General features: G+C 39.0%; 1 protein-coding gene across 1 annotated transcript in view; it reads right to left on the bottom strand.

The window, feature by feature from the left end:
• LOC128861172 (uncharacterized) overlaps window positions 1-22,697 on the bottom strand; it is a 47,200-nt gene that overhangs the window by 2,831 nt on the left and 21,672 nt on the right. Inside the window, exons 5-13 of the mRNA XM_054099101.1 lie at window positions 20,601-20,794; window positions 17,087-17,219; window positions 13,856-14,291; window positions 11,894-12,020; window positions 7,733-8,012; window positions 5,971-6,455; window positions 5,587-5,887; window positions 629-1,284; window positions 206-565 (exon numbers count right to left, since the gene is read on the bottom strand). Coding sequence (XP_053955076.1) covers window positions 206-565; window positions 629-1,284; window positions 5,587-5,887; window positions 5,971-6,455; window positions 7,733-8,012; window positions 11,894-12,020; window positions 13,856-14,291; window positions 17,087-17,219; window positions 20,601-20,794 — 2,972 coding nt within the window. The remainder of the gene's footprint in view (window positions 1-205; window positions 566-628; window positions 1,285-5,586; window positions 5,888-5,970; window positions 6,456-7,732; window positions 8,013-11,893; window positions 12,021-13,855; window positions 14,292-17,086; window positions 17,220-20,600; window positions 20,795-22,697) is intronic.

Below are 22,697 nucleotides of genomic sequence, written 5' to 3'. Positions count from 1 at the left end.
CCAAGGACTTGCGGTTCATACTAAAGTTCTTAAAGTAGAGTTAAGAGATATTACCTAAATCTCGGAGGGAAACCTAATAGAAGTTAAGGTTACTGGGTTGTAACCCCAGCGTGTTATTAATAATAAGCCAGACTAAGGTACAGCAAGGCGTGACCGGTACAACTAGTAGGATAATCTCAAGTAGATATTAAAGTTTCTTACTTACACGTCAACACAAGTTTCGGCGAAATTATGGTGCCTTTGCATTCCAGTTTGAAAATTGGATTCAACGCTTCCTTCTCATTTTCGCTTAATTTAAAAATATTTACCAACATCTCATTTTTCTCGTTAAATAGGTTGGACGCTGGTAACGTACATTTCGCCTGACACTTAAATCTCGGAGCATCCCATTCTCCGTCCACACCGCAATGAAGGTTCACTCGTTGCATGATTGCCTCATACCCTTGACCGCATTGTACAACTGCCTTAGTGCCTGGCTTGCTGTGAACTCCACAATCAGTCGCTTTGTCGTTATATGTGCATGTAGTGGTAGTGGAAATTCCACTCCATTGCGGCGGACACCGTTCTATAAAGGATAGTAAATGAAATTATGACCAAGTGATATAATTGTTTCCTATTACCCACTCACTTTCGCATTTCGGTACAATTGAAGACCACTCACCGAGCGGCATGCATAAAAGTTCAGCTTCCCCCTCAACCAATTGCCAGGTTTCCTCGCAACTAAAAGTGACAATTTTGCCGATATCAACTTGGCTGCCAACTTTCAGAGTTGCATTCTGCTCTGCAAGAACGGCACGTAGGGCCACACGATCAACAGGTATTGTACACCGTCGGTATGCCACACCCATATGAATTGGTTGTGATGGCAGACTTTCGGCGATACCCTTGTTCGCAGCATTTGTACTCATTATCTGCTCATTGTCTTTCATTGCCTTAATAAGTCGGTCTTCTTGTGTTGCTTCGATTTTATCAATGTTCGCTTCATAACTGTCATCGAAATTGATTTCCTCTTCATGTTTCGCCCTTTCGGCTTCAACGTACTCACACAATTCGCGCATTTCATCCGAACCATCGACACAGTCCACTTGCCCATCACAATGTGCGCTGCTGGGCACACAGGCGCCATAAGCGCAAGCGAACTCTGTGTTAAGACACTTGACGTGAGCGCACATTTGTACCGTCTCATCGGAGCGATCACTGCAATCTGGTACGCCATTGCATATAGATGACTGTGGGATGCATTCACCCGAAAGGCACGCGATGAATACTTCGTCTTCATCATCTCTATGTAATTGGAGTTAGGAGAATCATATACGTAGAGACAAATATAATATTAGAGCTATAGAGTAAAATATGTTGCAATAAGTAAAATAACGAAGTATTAATGGAAGCAAAAGGAGGGGATACGAATTCAGATGACGAAGAGGTGGTAGACGGAAACACATAAGTAAAGGACTTAGAGGAGATGTGAGTAGGTAAAACATAAAAGGAGGTAAAAGATGAAACTCGGGGATTGAAACCAAGAGTAGAGACGATATGGAATAGCGAAATTGCCTTAAACCAGGTAACTAAGTGCCAAGAACTAACTTAGACTGCACAGACAAATAAGTAAAGTGCAAGAACGCTGACATCACAGGGTACAGCGGACCCGGATAGTGCGAATATTTGACGGCAATAGAGCGATGATATTGATATATAATATTTCAGCAGTTATGCAATCTTTATTTTATTCGAGAGTAGCTTGTTTAGGATTCCATTTGGGGAAAAAACATCAAGACGGACACCACAAATCAGAGGAGGAGCTCGGCCAAACACCAAATAAAAGGTGAAAGCGCAAATTCTATTATATATAAGTCCAGTAGTTTATTTATGCAGCAGATGGTGCTTGCTTTTGAACTTTGAGCTCGTAAGTCGAACAAATGGCAAATGGTAGATAGTAGTGGGTTAGTTCCTCAATATTACTTCATATAAAACCATTTGCCGATCGGAGGCCGCATAAAACTTCACAGTCATATGCATTAAGAGTGGCCTCACATTAAGGTTCACGCCACTGAACTTAAATACTGTTGAAGAGATAGACGACTAACGCTGGATATGAGTAGAAAATGAGACGTGGGTAAAGAACGAAATTAAAGCCAAAAGCCAACACAATTATGTAAGAGTAAGTAACAGAAATCAGTGGCGGCCGCCGTAACCGAATGGGTTGGTGCGTGATTATCATTCGGAATTCACAGAGAGGTCGTTGGTTCGAATCTCGGTGAAAGCAAAATTAATAAAAACATTTTTCTAATAGCGGTCGCCCCTCGGCAGGCAATGGCAAACCCCCGAGTGTATTTCTGCCATGAAAAAGCTCCTCATAAAAATATCTGCCGTTCGGAGTCGGCTTGAAACTGTAAGTCCCTCCATTTGTGGAACAACATCAAGACGCACACCACAAATAGGAGGAGGAGCTCGGCCAAATACCTAACAGAAGTGTACGCGCCAATTATTATTTTTTTTTTTTTTCAAGTGACAGAACATAAAACAAAAATGAGACTAGTAATAAAGCTGAACTGAAAATATGGATAACAGCGGATGTAGCATAGACTATAGCTGCACAACTTCAGATACCGGCGTCGTAATCTTGAGGCCACGCTGTAAGACAGCTTTCTTAACACATCCCAAGGTGCGCTGACTGCGCTTTTTAAAATATGTTTTGAAACCGTTGAATTTTTCCACTATGTGTTTATTTAGCACAGCCCTACAGATGTATACCATAAGCCCACACAGGCTTAAATACTTGGTTATAAAAGTTTGTTTTGAATAGAAGTAGGTGAACTTCTTCCAAAAGGACAATTCAATTTTTTTTAATTCAGCATATTTTATTTTATTGCGCTCTTTCCAGCAGCGTTTTGCATCAAGTGTCATTCCGAAATACTGCGCAGTCTTGCAGTGGGGGATTCGCGAGCCTGATATGTTTATAAGATGATATTGAATTTCTTGTTGATAAAATTTACATTAGTTTTATACACTACTTCATAATCCATTCAATGAATTTGTTAACGTCATGCTGGAGTTTACGAGTGCACTGAGTCTCATCATCACCGATTGATAAAATGCACTTATCGTCCGCGATGTTAGCCGCTATTCTATATTTAGAGACCAAAAATCAGATGTGAAAAGCACATACGGTATAGTTCCAAGGGTACTTCCTTGTGGAACCGCGGCATTTATTGGCTTCAATCTTCAATAAATGCCATCGCACTTTATTTTGAAGTATCTATGGTTTAGAAATATCCGAAAATTCTTTTGGAAGCTTATGGAGTAGTCCGTCATGCCATAACCTTATCGAAGGCCTGAGCATCAATCGGGATATGGAAGAGCATACTTTCTGGTTTGGGTTGCTTCTTCTATTACACTTGTGATTCTATGCACTTGCCCAATCGTTGAATGTTTTGATCGAAATCCGAACTGGTTATTAGGAATACGCCGTTTGTTTTAAATAAATAAAAGGCTGCAATCGTTGCAGAATGATGAAACTTCGTAAGGACTTTTGCCAGGTTTTCCTATCATTATTACTTCTGAAGCTTTCTAGTATGCTAATTAAAGTTTCTTGCGGAATGTTTTTAAGGTTTCTGCAGTGATAAGACGAAGCCAGCAGTTTCTTCTGGATTTAAGGAGACTTATTTCATGCTTAATCTCTGACAGTGAAGCAAGAGGAAACTGATTTTCAACGGGATTTGTGTTAGTTAGCACTGGTTGATGATTTGATTCACAAGGCGTACAGGTTTTTTCCTAATGATCAGCAAAAACTTTCGCCTTTTCAATGTTATTTTTGGCCCAGAATTCCTTGGGTTTTTTAATATGAGGCCTGTTGTTGGCGTGATGGAGTATGGTTTGACCATGTCGATAGCCTCACTCACACGGTGCGACTGGGCAATGTAAAGCTCATTGTTGACCGTGGCATTTTTTGTCGAGCATTTCCCAGTGCACCATACCCTCCCAGTCCCACCAAACACATATAAAGATCCGACTTGACTCTCGACTTTGGTGTATCTCCTGGAGCCACCCACTCCTTTCTTTGCCTCATATTGAAGTACGAGTATAGGCACCACTTCTCATCTCCCGTGACGATTCGAAACAAAAAGCGCTGTTTGTTTCGTTGAGCTCGTAAGGCACCCAGGCTCCCAAATTTTCTGTAAATCCCATTGAATGAAGGTTGATGAGGATTGAGAATCGTTTTATGATCGCAGTTCATTTTGTCCGCTAATTCACGATTGGTTTGACGACCGTTCTGCTTTAGACGTTCTCCATCGAATTCAGAAGGTCTTCCGTTGCAGGACGTTTCATCGACGTCAAAGTCGCCATTTTTGAACTTCGAAAACCATTTCCGTACTGTGGACTCGCCTAGCACGCCTTTTCCATACACGTCGCAAATGTTCAGGACTGCTTCAGCAGCCTTTTCACCCCGATGAAAAACAACGAAGAGCAGGTGTCAAAAATGTTTATTTTTGGCTGGATTTTGGATTCCCTTTCTAAGCCTCCAAACTAATAAGAAATTAAAAAACTCAAAAATACAATCAAAATAATTTTGTAGAGCAGAAAGAGTTCTATCGAAAGAATACTTACCCTTTGCCAGACAGCAAACCAATCGTTGTAAAATAAAGGAAAATATGAAAACGCTTTGAACTTTTGTAATAAATGAAATTAAGTAAAAACAAAACAAATTAGATATTTTAGACAGATTCAAAACTAGTTTCATACCAATTTAGAGCTGTAACTTTGGCTGTTTTGTAAATCTGTTTTTTACACAATCTATGTGATTGCTTGAAAAATTTGCGTACAAAATAAAATAGTAATATATAAAATTTTTAACCCTCCGTTGGACACCCGGTTAGGCACCTGGGTCTGGCCGTTTTTCGTCCTGTTCGAGGATCCTTCTTAAAAGGTTATATCCATAAATCGATAGGAAATCAAATTTTAGGAAGCTGACTGGATGCTCAAGTCGTTCGACGCTTCACGTCCAAAGTCAAAAAGCCTAGCTAGACCCGGGTGCCCGACGGAGGATTAAAAAAGTTCGCGATAAGCAATAATTTTTCACCAAGTGAAGTGAACTATTTGCCAGAATTAGTGAAATAAATAAATAAAGTTAGAAAGCAAAAAACAGATCGAATGCTGAATGTATTCAATAGAATATTTGCTCCCAAAACTGACGTTCCCACTACAGTCGGTTCTACGTTGTCAGAATGACCCAGATTTATATCCGGCCAAGGACTGTCACTACAGTAGCACTCCCCTTGCATGTGTGAGTAATATTTATGCTACTAACACAACAACAACGGCAGACAGCAAACATCTGATTCTTAAGCTAAAACTACGTTTAAAATGGACAGAAAGGCTGTACTACGAGCTGACCTTAGCCTTAGTTGAAACGAAAAAAAAAGTACAACCGAGCAACGAAAAACTAGGTCTTAGAAGAATTATAGATTCTTAGGTTGAAGAAATGTATCAACGTCAGATTATTTGATGTGGGTGGTTCAAGTTGAGAAAGGCAGTTAATAACAAATGTTGTTGCATAACAACAATAAATTACTCTCTATTACTTACACACACCCGCCTTGCAATATGTTATAGAAATCATTTTCATCTTTGGTACAAAGCAGCAGCGTCTCATCCGAACCGTCCGCACAGTGTTGGTTTGCATCGCAAACTGCCACTATTGAAATGCAAGCACCATATTTACATTGAAATTCACTTGCGGTGCAATTGCGCCCATAACATTTCGTCGCTGTCTCATCTGAACCATCTGTACAATCCTTAACACCGTTGCAAAGTGCTGCTGCAGCAATACATTCACCGTTATCACAAGATGTGCGATTATGCAGACATTGTTCGGACCTATGCAACGCTGTGGAATCAGCATTCGAAATTTTTCATTTATTATTTTAAGTGCAAAATCAGCTTAGAAATTAGCCACAGCAAACAACTCACCTACGCATTTGGGCCACTGGCGGTACCAATTATTGTCCACACACACCAAATGGTTCGCACCAACCAATTCAAAACCGGCCGAGCACTCGAACTCGACAGTCTCATTTTGCAATATTTTATCCAAATAAAACAAAAGTTGCTTTGTGCCACGATGCCTGACTTGTAAATGCAAGTTCTCGTAGGGTATAGTGCAAGCAGTAGGCGTGGATGTTCGTTTTTCTTCTTGTAGTTCTTCCTGCGTATCCGTATCTACACTCATTGAGCATAATTCATCGGATCCATCCACACAATCCCAAATTTTATCACAAACTTGTTGGACACTTATGCATGCACCGTAGCCGCAGCGGAAAGAGAAGTCGGAGCATATCATACTGGCACAAACGCTTACCGTCTCATCAGATCCATCACTGCAGTCTGGCATGCCATCGCATATGAGCGAGTCATCAATACATTCATCCGAAGTACATTCAAATTCTTCATACGTGCTGTAAGTAAAATGAAATTGAAGTAAAATAATTTTTGTTTTTTTTCAGTATAAAGGGTGCTTCAAATACATCCTTACGTGTAAAAAGAAAGAAAATAAAATGAAAAACGCATTGGCTACAATTATGTTCACAGAGTCACTAGATCACTTTTGTTCTAACGCAGGTAATCTTTTTTTAATATTTTTTTACCTGTATAACTCTTCCACCTACGTATAACTTAGCCCTCCGTTGGGCCCCGGGTCTGGCCACACTGGCTTTATCGACTTTGGGCGTGAATATTTCTATTTAGCTATAAGGAGTTGAGTTTCCCGGTAGCTTCCTAAAATTTCATTTTCTATCGATTTGTGGATATAACCTTTTAACAAGGATCCCCGAACGAGATGGAAAAAAGCCCGACCCTAGTGTCTAACCGAAGGTTTTAAAAAAGTTGTCCAACGTAGAGTTAAGTTTGTATAAGGCGGTTATACGACCAATTTTATCATACGCATCGGGAGTTTGGTAGAAAGCTCTAGGAAGAGTTTACAATATCAATTTACTTGGCAGAATGCAAAGAAGAGCCTGTGCAATAACGGTCGGTGCTATTAGACCATTACCAGGAGGCTCTTAATGCGCTGGCGCATGTTATTCCGATAGATCTGCATATGAAGAAGATGGTGTCCATGCATTTAGGTTAAATGAAGCGAGTCGCTGGATGGTAAAAGCTTGTAGTCATGTCAGTCTATTACTGCGAAGAACTCAGTTCACCTCGGGAAGAACTAATTCCATCGTCCCAACGGTGACATTCAATAGGAATTTTGCTACTCTCTTTCTTTCTTAAATGGTAAGCCTAGCTTTTCTGCTTGTGGGCCGATCGTCCAATTTCACGCTCACAGCTTTGAGTTTGGGGATTGAATGGCGCGGAATCTCCCTCTTCCTCCTCCATCTATTGTACTGGAGCCAAAGGGCTTTCGAAATAGCACACAAATAAAATGAAGCTCCATCTTTTCTGCGCTTTTCTGAGAAATAAAATGTACAACTCCGCTTTAACAACAGCCAGGAGGTTGCCCATGGCCGGATAGGAGGTCTCTGAGACCAATATTCCCCGAAATTGTTCTGGCGTAATAAATTTGGAGCTGAAAAGCGCTTTTAGTACTAAATATCTAAACAGAATAAATAGCATACAAAACAAAACCTGGTATACGGATTATCCTGTTTTACCCACCTTTAATAGTAATTTAAAGATATACAGTAACGAAGGTTTTGGTTTAAATAGCATTTAGTAATCCATTACAACTCACCAATTTCCTTGTAGCTTTGCCCATATTTCATTATCGGAGGCACACAAAAGTTCCATTTCATCAGACCGGTCGAAACAATCGATTTGATTATTACATTTCAATTCGGCTCGTATGCACGCCCCATAGGCGCAACGGAATTCATCATCCTTACAAGCATTGGACAGACATGCCTTTACAGATTCATCGCGTCCATTGCTGCAATCGGCATAGCCATCGCAGAGCTTGTTCTGAGGAATGATTTCCTTATTAGTGCAGGTCCAAGTATTATTTGTTGCCAACGCTGTTGGAAATTGAAGGCCATAATATGAGAGATAATCTGATGTTATCGGGATGGGGTGTGAATTGAATGACATGAATATAAATTAAAAATACTGGAAACGTCGTGACGCTATCCACTTTAAATAAAAGTTTATGTCCTGCTCGACCGTTTGCGTATTTTTTGCAATTTTGTGTTTAGGGTTTGGACTGATGTCTCCACTTAGCAAAAAACTACATTGTGATAATATGAGCATTATGTTTTGTATCGTTTTTTTGGTCGAATTTAAACTGAGGTTTCGTATCGACAATGAAACCAAATTTTATTACATTATTTTTCAAGTGGTACTGCAGGATATTCAAATATTGTCATGCATCCACTTGTACCTATATGCATCACCGCACCATGACTGAAGTTTGTCAAATTTCTCGCTGGGTATAATATTCCGCCTTTCCAGTGTTTTTAATGGCTGCCTGCATACTCTATTAGGTCCATCGACCTTGATTTTAGTCTCATCGTAGAATAGCACATCATCCCACTCACTGAGAGCTGGTTGAGCCAGATACATTGTAGCCAAATATAGCCGCTTTTCGTTAGAATAGCACATCATCCCACTCACTGAGAGCTGGTTGAGCTAGATACATTGTAGCCAAATATAGCCGCTTTTCGTTATGCCGTGCAGAGAGCAAAGGCTTCTTCCGAGCAACTCGTGAAGTAGATAAAATTGAGCATTTGCAAAATTTGGCGGACTGTTTCATGTGAAACTTCGACCCCACACTCAGTTCTAAGCTCACTAGCAAGATTTCTTGACAAATATGGAGTTTGCGGCCATTTTTCTCAAGAAAACACTTTCGGCGCCCAGTTGTTTTCTGTGGTCTTCCACTTGCAGATTTTTGCTGCAGCCTATTTGCAATCCACAAGCGCCTTTTTTGGCTAATTTTCAAATTATGCCGTGTCCAATGCGATCAAATCTGTTTGATGCTGAAATGTTTTGATGGTTGAATGTATGCAAGTGGAAGTAAGTAACGATCTCGATCCTTCAATATCAGCGAACGCACATCATAATTTCTTTTTCGAAGAACGATACCACTAAATAAGTACATACCACTCGTTTGACAAAACGTTCCAAGTACATTTTCCACTAAAAATAAAAACCTTTACGATGGCGATACCAGATTTGGCGTATTATCATGTCTCAAAACTTTAGTAACAACCTTCGTACACTTTGTGTCCAATCATATATCCAATACATATCAAAGAGTTTTGGGTTTTTTGCTAAGCATTTGTCGAATGAGATGTCATTGTATTGGGACAGCTGTCAAGACAAAGTACTGCTTAAAAATACAGATGTATTTGAAAGAAAATATTCTTTATATTTTTAAAGGAGCCAAATTCTTACATAGGAAAGTAAAGAGTCATTTGTATAATTTCAATTTGTATTTGGAGAAAAATGGATGAAAGATAAAAAATTCTAGCATTTTTGTATTTTTTTGTTGTTGTTTTGTTGTTGTAGGAATTCCTAAATATTCACAGGAAATCACGATCAGTGTCTTGTTTTTTATGTGAAAATACAAGGTGGCGCAAAATGAATGACCCTATCGGAAGATTTATAATTGTATTATGACAGCTGTGAAAATAAGGTACTACCTTAAAAGAGACACGTATTTTTAAGACCCTGTATAACTTAGAAATATTCTGAAAGGACCGAAATTCTTGTTTAGCAGTGGAAGATTATTTCATATGACGAAACATCGAGGAAAGGTAAAAAATCCTAGCATTTTAAAATTTTTAAATGTTTTTTTTTTTGTATTTGTTTTTTTTTTGTTTTTTCTTTTGGTTTCGTTTTAGCTTTTTTATTTGTTTTTTTTTTTAATCATAGCAACTCTTATGTCTTCTTCTTAATTGGCGCGATAACCGCTTACGCGATTTTGGCCGAGCTTAACAAAGCGCGCCAGTCGTTTCTTTCTCGTGCTAACCGGCGCCAATCGGACACACCAAGTGAAGCCAAGTCCTTCTCCACCTGATTTTTCCAACGCAGAGGAGGTCTTCCTCTTCCTCTGCTACCACCAGCTGGTACCGCATCGAATACTTTCAAAGCCGGAGCGTTTGTATCCATTCGGACGACATGACCCAGCCAACGAAGCCGCTGGATCTTTATTCGCTGCGCTATGTCTATGTTGCCGTAAAGCTCATACAGCTCATCGTTCCATCGTCTGCGATATTCACCGTTGCCAACGTGCAAAGGTCCAAAAATCTTACGCAGAATCTTTCTCTCGAACACTCCAAGCGTCGCTTCATCGAATGTTGTCATCGTCCAAACTTCTGCGCCATACGTTAGGACGGGCATGATGAGAGTCTTGTAGAGTGTTAGTTTTGTTCGTCGAGAGAGGACTTTACTGCTCAGTTGCCTACTTAGTCCAAAGTAGCACTTGTTGGCAAGAGAGATTCTACGTTGGATTTCAAGGCTGACATTGTTATCGGTGTTAATGCTGGTTCCTAAATAAACGAAGTCTTTTACAACCTCGAAATTATAACTGTCAACAGTGACGTGGGTGCCGATACGCGAGTGCGCCCATTGTTTGTTTGAAGACAGGAGGTACTTCGTTTTATCCTCGTTCACCACCAGACCCATTCGCTTTGCCTCTTTATCCAGTTTGGAGACGGCAGAACTAACAACGGGGTTGTTAACGCATACGCCAGCAATTGTACGCTCTTATAAAAAATTGTGCCTGAGCGATTAAGTTCTGCGGCTCGTACGATGTCACACGACAAATGGCTCGGAGATGTCCTTCCCAATTCTGACTGCGCTGCTGGTGTTGAGCAACGTCATCTTGCAAAGCCGTATTAGTTTTGTGGGGATACCAAATTCAGACATCGCGGCATACAGATAACTCCTCTTCGTACTGTCGAATGCAGCTTCGAAACCGACGAAAAGATGGTATGTGTCGATTCTCCTTTCGTGGGTCTTTTCCAAGATTTGACGTATTGTGAATATTTGGTCGATGGTAAACTTTCCAGGTCTGAAGCCACACTGATAAGGTCCAATCAGTTGGTTGACGGTGGGCTTCAGCCTTTCACACAATACGCTCGTTAGAACCTTATAGGCGATATTTAGAAGACTAATCCCGCGGTAATTGGCACAGATTGCAGGATCCCCCTTCTTATGGATTGGGCAGAACACACTTAAATTCCAATCGGCAGGCATGCTTTCATCCGACCATATTTTGCATAGGAGCTGATGCATGCACCTTACCAGCTCCTTGCCGCCATATTTGAATTGCTCAGCCGACGCGCCCTTGTATTCACATGAAATCATGAACAATGTTTCGCTTTAGTATGTGAAAATACAAGGTGCGCAAAATTAATCACCCTAACGGAAGATTTATAATTTTTGCAAATGGTGCCGTATTCCATCACTCAAAATACTTTTTTATTTAGTTAAGTTTTTTTTTTTTTTATTTAAAAAGCTATTCAAAAACAGAATTTATTGATGTTTAATTTTGCGCCACATTGTAAATGCAAAAATAAAGTAAACAAGAAATTTCGAGACATTATACATTTTCTTATATACATTTTACAATCTCGATAGATACGTGTGTGTGTGTGTACATATATACATGCAAGTATATACTTATACATAGGTATTTAATAATTTGGCAATAGGCAATAGGGAGGGGAGCGCCCGTGAAGTGATCATTTACGGTTGACCCGCGGTAGGGGGGAAACGGAGCTGGGCTGGGTTTTTAGTGGGTGAGCCAAAAGGCAGGTCTCTCACTTTGCGGCCTTCGAAACAACAAAAAAAAAACATATATGCATGCATACAATTTTTTATTAATTTTAAAGACCTGACCGCATCTCAATATCACTTCGAAAATATGTTATCTTGTTCTATTATATGTACTTACCAGCAGACATATGAAAAATTGCCAATAGCGCACATAGCAAATATTTAAAGTGTTCAATCATTGCAAATTCTAAGCAGTATATCAGCTCAAATGTCCACTTCCCCAATTTCAATTTCACTTCAACTTTTTATAATATATAAGCATTTATCAATACTTCTCTCGGGCAAAAAATGAAGATGCACACCTAAGCCGCATTTGATAAAGACTGAACTGAGCATCTGCTTCAAACCTAACGAACGAATAAACGCACTGAGAAGAGAGCCAATGCTAATAATTGTGATCTTTTATAAAATATAAATATGTATGCATATGTATGTATGTGTCATATGTGTGTATGTATGTGCCATCATAAATATGTATATTATGGCCGCCAATCAATCAGTACGAAATGTTTGCAATTGCCAAGTGATTTTACCGGGGATTGATTGGCAAGCAAACACAACAGTGTTACCATATTTCTTGCGCCACTTTTGGATCTTAGTTATGTATGTATTTTTTTGGCTTATGAGTTTTAACCGCTACGGTATAGTTCGCGGAATTTGTTATCTTGAACAGTGATTAGACCTGATTTATTGAAAGGTTATCGCACATGAAAAATACTAAAAAATATGTTACAGATTGGTTGTAAAGTACTGAGAGCAGCACCTTTCAATTAGCTAGATAATGTTTGGTATTATGGGTAGTCATGCAAAGGCCCACTTGAACGAAAAACACTAATTTCATTCTAATGAAATTCGAATTCTCTTCTAATACTAATTCTAATCTGTTCTAATGAAATTCATCTAAATCTGTTTTATCCGCAAATGTAGCCAAAAGTCAGAGCCAAATGTTCGAATCCCAGCCTGATGAGAGCGACACCAGCGATACCAGCTATTTGCTTAAAATTATACTCCACACAAAGGGTGGTTAAATTTAAAGAGCCGATGTTGAATGTGAACCACACCTAAACGTCACACAGCTAACGAAACAATGGCTCTTTTGCGCGAAAGATTTGATGGCCGAGTAATCTAACGGCGCGACGATGTCAATTGGCCGCCAAGATCTTGTGATTTGACACCGTTGGACTTCTTTCTTTGGGGTTATTTGAAAGAAAAGGTGTACGTCGATAAGCCAGCAATAATTGAAGAACTAAAGGATGAGATAATTCGGCATATTAACGGCATAGAACCTCAATTATGCCTCAGCGCCGAGGCCGAGGCGGCCATTTGGCCAATATTTTGTTCCATAAGTAATTGAGCTATACCAGTATTATCACAATAAAGAGAAGTGACAATAATTTCCTACAAAAATTGTATTTCATTCAAAATCAGCACCGGCCCTTGAAACTTAACCACCCTATATATTCAGATATTTCATTATCATCACCATCACCATCATCATTTTATTCATAATTTTATTAATTTTATTAAATTCCAATTAGAACTAAGTTAAAGCTAACACATAATTCTTAACTTAAACTTTCCGGCACGTGCCTTAGCAGGTTTCTCACGTCCAGTGCATTTGGCAATATGATACCCAAAGTTGATGGACATAACCTTGGCAGAATGTCTGTTGAACTTATGGCCGTCGCTGTTAATACTCGTAGGATTAACTTTTAGTTTTTAGCTTTAGTGATTTTTATTTGAATCAGCGAGGGTTGTTTTTGAAAACGTCTGTTTTTGAATACGTATCTATTAAAAGAAATTATTTTGTGTGATGAGAATCTTTATTTTAGCATTTACGCACCCCATAGCATGTGTGTTGGTATACTGCGCCCGTTAGTTCACAAGTGTCAAATATATGCAAGTTAGTTACGACACCTTTTACAAATGTTATAAATCTTCTAAGAGGGTGATTCATTTTGCACCACCTTGCAATTGTATAAACACACATGTATATATAATAATTACTATAATAATTACTTAACATCATGATTTTCAATTACTCACATTAAAAATTCTTATATTTTAAAAAGTATTAATAAACATAGAATTTTTTTTCCTTTTCGCTATCAATCACCCATTCAAACATTTTTTTTATCTTCGTGAAATTAACGGCAACCACGGATTCTCTTGTGCAGGTGAAAGAAAGATTTGGCTTAAAACTGATAACGCCAACTAAATAGTGTTTACCCCTGTATTTAGTAATTACTCCGGTACCACTGTCACCTTGACAAAGCTGCCCCCGCCTAAGGGTTGGGCGTACACAAAATTGGTCGTCTGCCAAAGTGGCATTGCATTGGGAGACAATGCTTACTCTGGTTTCGCTAAATTTTATAACACCAACATATTCTCTTATTACTGGCCACTTATTCACAAAACCTCTACTATAAGCAAAATCCCACGGAACACATATTGGTCTGATGTTTTTACTCAAAGTAAATGGTTTGGCTAATTTAAGCAGGGCAACATCGCTTGATCTACATAAAGAGAGAGAGAGAGAGAGAGAGAGAGAGGGAGAAAAGAAGTGAGTTATAAAATATATTTATATGTTTATGTGTTTGTGTATGAAAAGTTAAATTTATTTAAGGGTGTTATAAGAAGGTAAAATTTGAGAAAAACTGTAGATCTCATCATCTTCTTAACCAGTTAGGAAAGCCTTCAATGCCTTATAAAGTGTCGTTCAAAAGACGTGTCTAGATGTTATTTTAAAATAAAATATCAAACAATTTAGATTATTTCTATCTGGTATGCAAAATACGGCACTTAACAATGAAATGTGAAAAATTATTAGGTTGAGGAATAAATGTGTAGTGTTTTTACCCAAGATTTTTATTTAAACAAAAAACAATAATTAAATCAATAAGTTACTCAATTATAGATTCGCCGTTGCTGTTTATAACCTCTTCCCACTTCTCGACCAATGTGTTGATGCCGTTCCGCCAAAAATTACCTCGTCTGATGTCAAGGAAATTGTAGAGCCAATTTTTAAGGACCTCTTTGATATCGAAGTTAAGGCCCTGCATATGTTTGACAGGGAGCGGGAAAGATGGTAATCGGTCGGTGCAAGGTCCGAAGATTAAGGCGGAAGCTGAAGGACCTCCCATTCGAGATCTTAGGGACTTGTGCAACATTGGGCCTGGCATTGCCATGAAGGAGTATGGTTTGACCATGTCGATCAGGTATTTTCAGACCAATAGCCTCATTCACGCGGTGTAGCTGGGCAATGTAGAGCTCCTTGTTGACCGTGACTTTCTTTTCGAACATTTCTCAGTGCACCATACCCTCCCAGTCGCACCATACACAAATCATTATCTTCTTTGGATGAAGATCCGACTTGACTCTCGGCTATGGCGTATTTCCTGGAGAAACCCAGTCCTTTCTTTGCTTCATATTGAAGTACGAGTATAGGCACCATTTCTCATCTCCTATGACGTTTCGTTACAAAAGCGCTGTTTATGACCGCGTGTTGTTCGATGGCGGGCGAGATGCTGAGAAACAATTTGTTTTTTCGTTGAGCTCGTGAGGCACCCAGGCTCCCAATTTTTAAGTAAGTCCCATTGAATGAAGGGGATTGAGAATCGTTTTACGATCTCCAAATGTGATTTAGACGTTCTTCATCGCATTCAGAAAGCTTTCCTCGGATATTCCAATTCCAGGCCTCAAAACTAGTAAAAAATTAAATAACTCAACAATACAATTAAAATAGTTTTGTAGAGCAGAAAGAGTCTTATTGCATGAATACTTTGCCAAACAGCAAACAAATTGTTGTAAGAAAATTAAAGTATAAAAACGCTACAAACTTATTCCCCACCCCAATACTGAAATGTGGAAAACATAAGGAAACATAAGGAAAGAATAAATGAATAATTAACGGTTTTGATTTCTAAATCTGCTGATTTGTTATTGCGTGGTTCACTTACACTTTTTTAATAGGACTATGAATAAGTTCGTGCGGTTTTTTTCGAAATTTGAAACTTTATTGATGTAAAATGGTTACAAATTTAATATTCAAAATATTGTCCATCGCTTACTACTACTTTTTCCCATCTTTCTGGCAATTCACGGATTCCCTTTGTGAAAAATTCGGTCGGTTTTGCCGCAATCCACGAATCGATCCATTTTTTGACTTCATCGTAATTACGGAAGTGCTGGTCAGCCAGGCCATGTTGCATCGATCGGAAGAGATAGTAATCGGATGGCGCAAGGTCTGGACTATACGGCGGGTGGGGTAGGACATCCCATTTGAGCGTTTCTAAGTATGTTTTGACCACTTGTGCAACATGTGGCCGAGCATTGTCATGTTGCAAAATAACTTTGTCGTGTCTATCGGCGTATTGCGGCCGTTTTTCTCGCAGTGCTCGGCTCAAACGCATCAATTGTCGTCGGTAGACATCCCCCGTAATCGTTTCATTCGGTTTCAGGAGCTCATAATACACAACACCCAGCTGGTCCCACCAGATACACAGCATAACCTTCCGACGTCGATGTTGAAGCATGGCCAGGGTATCCATACGTTGCCCGACGTTTTGGATTGTCGTAATGGACCCACTTTTCATCGCCAGTCACAATTCGATGCAAAAAACCCTTTCTTTTGTGCCGTTGAAGCAGTTGTTCGCATGCCATAAAACGGCGTTCAACGTCTCTTGGCTTCAATTCATACGGCACCCAATGGCCTACCTTTCGGATCATTCCCATGGCTTTTAAACGTTTGGAAATGGTTGATTGATCAACTCCCAAAGTTTTTGCAACCTCTTCTTGCGTTTGAGCCGGATCTTGATCGAGCAATTCCTCCAATTCGGTATCCATGAACTTTGGCGGCGCACCCTCGCGTTCTTCGTCTTCCAAGCCAAAATCACCACTTTTAAAGCGTGCAAACCACTTCTGGCACGTTCGCTCAGATAGAGCATGCTCACCATAAACTTCCACCAAGATACGATGACTTTCGGCTGCTTTTTTCTTCATATTAAAATAATGAAGAAGAATTCCCCGCAAAAACACATTATTTGGCACGAAATTCGACATTTTCAAGTGTGGTAAAAATATTGTTGTTTACGCTTCAAATAAAAGACTTATACTGACGTTTGTGCCTTACGACAGTAGCTCTCCAATGAATGTTTGGAAATGTGGATCGATGGAATAATAATCAAGTTACGCCATCTGTTGTAAAACCGCACGAACTTATTCATAGTTAGTTAGTTTTATTATGAACTTATTTACAGGCTTGATACGAGAAGGTGTGATGCATTTGGATTTTTATAAATTTAATTCATACCTATTAGCATATATTCGATCCACCTTTATAGTAATTGTATGAATGCTGTTGTTTGCAAACTCTTTAGCGGCCATTACTTGAATAGACTTAGCTTCAAGAGCTTCACTACTTTCATCAAGGAGGCAATGGTATGCTGCAATAGGACCAAAAACAAATATTTCAATGCAGTTCATAATTCATAAATACATTTCAGGTTTTTTTTAGTTTTTTGTTTTATTTCCATTTTTAAATTACAATCTGTTAAATTTAAACAATAAGTAATTATTTTTAAAGTAGTATTGGAATTCTTTGTTCTCTAACCAATGCTAGATAAACATTCAATTTTGTTTCAGATTATGGTACATTATATTATTTTCTAAGTGTTATAATTATTATTATTTTTTTTCCTTTATTGTTTTGTTAAATTGTGAGTTCATGTTAAAAATGTTTATGTTTATTTAAAATATAGATACAAACACGAGATTTGGATACAGAGAAAACAAGATTGACGCGTCGATACATTTTATTTTCATTTCACGCATACATATTTTCTTAATTCATCACCTTCGAAATCCTTTTCCGGAATGATTGAATTGCCTTTTTGAGCGACAGTCAGGCGGCACTCAAGACTCTGCCATCCTGTGAGATAAAGTCCTCACTGATCCGTGAGTGTAATAAGAAACCGAATCTGTTTGGAACGCACATTCGCATCCGACTCCTTTGTGTCCTAGAACACAGGGGTATAGCTGGGAACAAAGTAGCGGACGCAAAAGCAAGAAAGGATGCATCCTCGTTATTAATAGGGCCCGCACCCTTCCTATAGGACTACGCTAGACGAAGGTGGGGCACTACCAAAACAAGTTTAACTCTTCGCAGTCGTATGTCTACTCTCAGCCACCACAGTGAGGAAGCATACTAATATTATACTGTATGTATATAAAGAATTAATATATCTTGTTTATCTTTCACAGTCTTACATCTAATGTATCACTGCTCTTTCATCGGAAATTAATTCTTCCCACTACGACACCCACGTCCAAATTGAATACGACCGCAAAGGTTTAAAAAACTCATAATCCTCCCCAAGGTTAAGCTGAAAATGTTCACGGGCATTCCTAAAGGTTATTGCAGATTGCGCAGTTATCTGCACATGATCGGGATATGGTCCACTGATTCATGTCGTTTCTACGACCAATATCAGGATACTCGAATGCACCTTCTCCTTTGAGATATCTCGGCCATTGCAGCCAGGAAAAAGGCACTTGTGCTCACTGCAATCCATCTCTATTTTGAGTTTAATAAGGGAGCTGGGTCTGGATGAGGTACTGCAATGTCTCTATTTAGTTAGAGTGGCCACATGGACCCAACATTTAAAAAGCAAAGAAAAAACTGCAGAATTTTGTGAAAATTAATACTTTGATTCGAATATTTTTTATGTATACCGGAAAGACCGAGATTCCCAGAAAACAGGATTGTCAAGGAGATGTGGCATTTGATGACGGATCCATCATAGTTGGTGCATTTAAACAACGAGAACACACTTCTGGATCAGACTGACTTCTTGGTACATGGGAGCTCCAGTATTCACGTCTAAACTACCTACATAAATTCCACCGGCCAGTCCAGATAGTTTGTACAAGGCGGTCGATGACAATGAAATCAAAACGAATCCAAAACCATTCTAGCGTTATGTCAAATCCAGAAAGTCCTGCTCTAATGAAACTCTCTTGAAAGAGAGTTGGCAGCATTGGAAATAGTGAGTTATGCCAGTTTTATGAAGTATAAACATATTCGCTATTGGCGGAACCTGCTCGATAACTTTGTTGAAACCAAAGTTTAAATCAAGTGAGCACAATCCAGAGAGCAGAGATGTGGCGAATCGAAGGCGCCTAATATCAAGGCAGCCGCCGAAAGGGGTTTATGTGCACTGCTACCATCTGAAAGTGCACGGGTTCGAGTCTTCGTACATGAAACAGCAAAATAATAGAAACTGTTTTTTCTACTAATGGTCGCCCCTCAGGAGACAATGGTAAACCTGCGAGTGTATTTCTGCTATGAAAAAGCTCCTCATAAAAACCATTTGCATTCCATTTCGTCGGCTTAAAACTGTAGGCCTGTCCATTTGTGACAATAATTTAAATTTGTTCATATAATTCATTCAGTCATTGACAATTTGAAATTTCATTTAAAATATGAAAAAATCAAAAGCCGTACAATTTGAAATTTTATTAAATTCATTCAATATGCTATGTAAAAGGCATAAACAGCTCCAAAAATCATAAATCATTAGTCCGCAGTATTTTCGTGGAATGTAAAAATAAATGCACTCTAAAAGAAGATGATACTCAATTACAATACTGATGATATCAAAGATAAAGCTGAGTGAAAGAATACTTCTTCTATTTTGTAACAACTTCATATTTGTTAAGGCACATCTTGCAACAAACGAAGGAATCGGATGAACAAAACTAAGTGATCTGAGAGCGAAATGTAGAAAAATCTTTTGAATTTTGCATTAATTAAGGTGATGAAGATCAAAGGATCCAGAATACTGTCGTGAGGGACACAAGAAGAGACAACGAAACAAAGAGAAGGAGCATTATCAACAACAGCTACAAACTTACAGCAAGAAAATTGCGATTTTACCTATTTCACAAAAAACAAAAAAAAAGTGGAAAGAGGCGCTGCAAAGAGAAGACTGCAGGCGTATGTAAATATGTCTTCTAAGCCAGTTCTCAGAAAGCAGATTGGCGGCATCACGCCGTGGAACATAATCAGCAAAATACTTGAAAGCGAGGACAACTGGAACGCGGCAAAGCGATACATTGAGGACGCACTACGAAAACAAAAATAGACCTCCACACAACAAAGCAAAGCCTCGCAGACAGAGACCTAAGGAGAAACTGACTACAAATAAAGTGGACCCAAACGTGGGTGAACAGAATGGTCCTTTATGGATGCCGTTCGGGGCCTTGCCGAAGTAATGCAGAAACTAGTCCCGGGAAGGGTGCCGCCCCAGAAGGAGAGGAGGGACTGGTTTAGTGGTCATACCACTCAGAGCAGTAGAGGACGGTCGCCTGTAAGTGCGAAGGCGCTTTGAACCCTTCCTCATGCACCAAAAATAAAAAAGGGCAGTGCCAGTCTCGTTATTTAATAGTCACGACTCGAGATTGATATACGAAAAAATCAACAACGAACTTTTATGTTACTTCGTTGCCATCTGAGGAACAGCTAATCGGACGAGCATAAGAATACGCGCAAAATGAGCAGGCAGAATTCTGCTGCCGAATCGTCGTTGACGTGGAAGCGGAAGTGGCAATCACAATTTTTGTTCGGATCCCCAAACCCTGTAATCTATCTTCCCTGGTATGATCCGATATGTTATAAGTGAATGTATGTATACTCGTATACCGTGTGATATGTAAGTATCACTATAAACAACTAACGGAAACAACACAGTATTTTTACTTCGCCTTATTAGTATCGGCAGTTCATCTGCTTAGGAGCAGATTAAAAAATAAAACAGTTCACTTACCCGTTGTCACAAGATTTGGTGAAATTATGGTGCCTCCACATACATCGTACGATTGAGCTATGATACGAACAAACCATGGAGCATTGGAGGCTGTAGGCTCAATTTCACTTTCCCCACAAATAGGCTCACAATTGATCTTTTTCCTGTCCCATGTAGAGTCGTCTGTACACACCATATAATAGACGCCATATAGACTATGAATAAAAACAAAAGCATACACAAATACAGATAAAAGCACTTGCTCAATAAACATCTACATCTACGGGTTTTATCCAACAGAATATGAAGAAAAAACATGACAAGTAAAGGATATTTCACACGATGCGTCTAGGTGTTGCTTTAAAATAAAATATAAAAAAATTTAGATTCTTTCAAGTTTTACTGCAATATTTTTATTCAGAAAGTGGTTCTTAATTATATGTGAAAAAGTACATCATTTCAATGTCCAGCAAGCGCACGCCTCCAGGTAAAATCCGCCAAACCGTCGAACTTCAAGACATCGAGGGTTGAGAACCTTGAGATGTCGCAGGTAGTTGAAATTTGTTCAGCAACACTTTGCGCTACAGCAGCAATATTTTCTACAGAACACACAGTTTATGGTCTGCCAGTCCTTTTTCAATCATCGACAAAACCAGTTTCTTGAAATTTGTTCACCAACCTTTGAATTCTCGACTCATTCGGACGATTATTTGCAACGAAAACATCACAAATTTTGCGATGTGTTGTTCTAAGAGAAGTGTATGCGCCAATTATTATTATTATTTTTTTTTTTTTTTGCACAACTTACAGATGAAAATTCGCATTGTTCTATCGTGCAAAATTCTACATCTGTGCGCTCGCCAAGTGTCGAAGATGACATAAACAATAGGCAACGTCTAGGAATTATTCACTACCGACATCTAAGCGTCACTTTTGAAAGACCCTTTCCATACGTACATATGCTTTTACATAAGGCTCGCAACCTGCCATAATTTTGATTAAATAAAGAAGTAGCGCCAACTTACTTGCCGCAAATTTTGCCTCATTTCGAGGTTACAGGTTGTTTGAAAAGTATCGAAAGCGACACCTATTAATCCGTGAGTAACCAAAATTAGCACGCCATTTTATACCTCATCTTGAATTTGAGAAACAATATTATTCATGAAGAATTGAGTATCGAACAATTGTTTTCACATTCAATCGAACAAAATCAGGGGAGCAGTGTTATGTTTGCTGTATGTGTATACTCACGCAATTCGGCTGTCGTTGAGATATACACGCATTGACTGCTATAAACTTAATGACACTTTATTTCTGATAGATATAATTCAGCATTGCCAAATGTACAAAAGTTATGTCAAATATATCATATAATAAGGTTAGTTCACACTGAGAGAATACAATTCATTGTTGTTAGTAAATTTTAATTTGCATATACAACATCATCCTCCGCTTTAATTACGAAAATCTTCAGCTTGGTAGCGGTGTACCGATCTACGAATACGGCCACTTCGACGCACTTCTAGTGGACTTCTTGGTTGTTCCTGATACTGCTCATTAGCAGTATCCACCATAGTATCAGGTAGCAATATATTGGTAACTGAATTAGGTCCTCCTCTGCTGTCTTCAACTGGTTTGGCGTCGTTAAGATGGCGAGATTTCATTTGATTTTGATGTCGTTTAAAGTAGCCCATACTAGTTCTTACTACGTACATGACTTTTCCAAGATGTCTGTCCACGACCCCTTTTAACCATTTTTCTCCGCGGCCATAGTTGCGAATATAGACACTTTCGTTAGATGAAAATTTGGTTGAAGTTTGTTTAAAGTCATTTTTGTCATTTTCCACTGAAAACATTTGCGAAAAGAGAGTACGTGCAGGACGACCATGTAAAAGATGTGCTGGTGATATGCCTTTTGCGTTTGGCATAGTGCGATAGGATGAAAGAAATTTTAGAACCGATTCATTTACTTGCAAGCCGTCATCTATGTTCTTTTTTACGGCTGTTTTAAAAGTACGCACAAATCTTTCAGCCAGTCCATTAGAAGGTGGATGAAACGGTGCAATCGTGATGTGCTTAATAGCATTTTGGTGACAGAATGTTTTGAACGCATCGGCC

The sequence above is a fragment of the Anastrepha ludens genome, chromosome 2, assembly GCF_028408465.1.
Source record: "Anastrepha ludens isolate Willacy chromosome 2, idAnaLude1.1, whole genome shotgun sequence".
NCBI classification, from domain to species: Eukaryota; Metazoa; Arthropoda; class Insecta; order Diptera; family Tephritidae; genus Anastrepha; species Anastrepha ludens.
The sequence above is the reverse complement of the archived record's forward strand: the minus strand, read 5'-3'. Positions and strand labels throughout refer to the sequence as shown.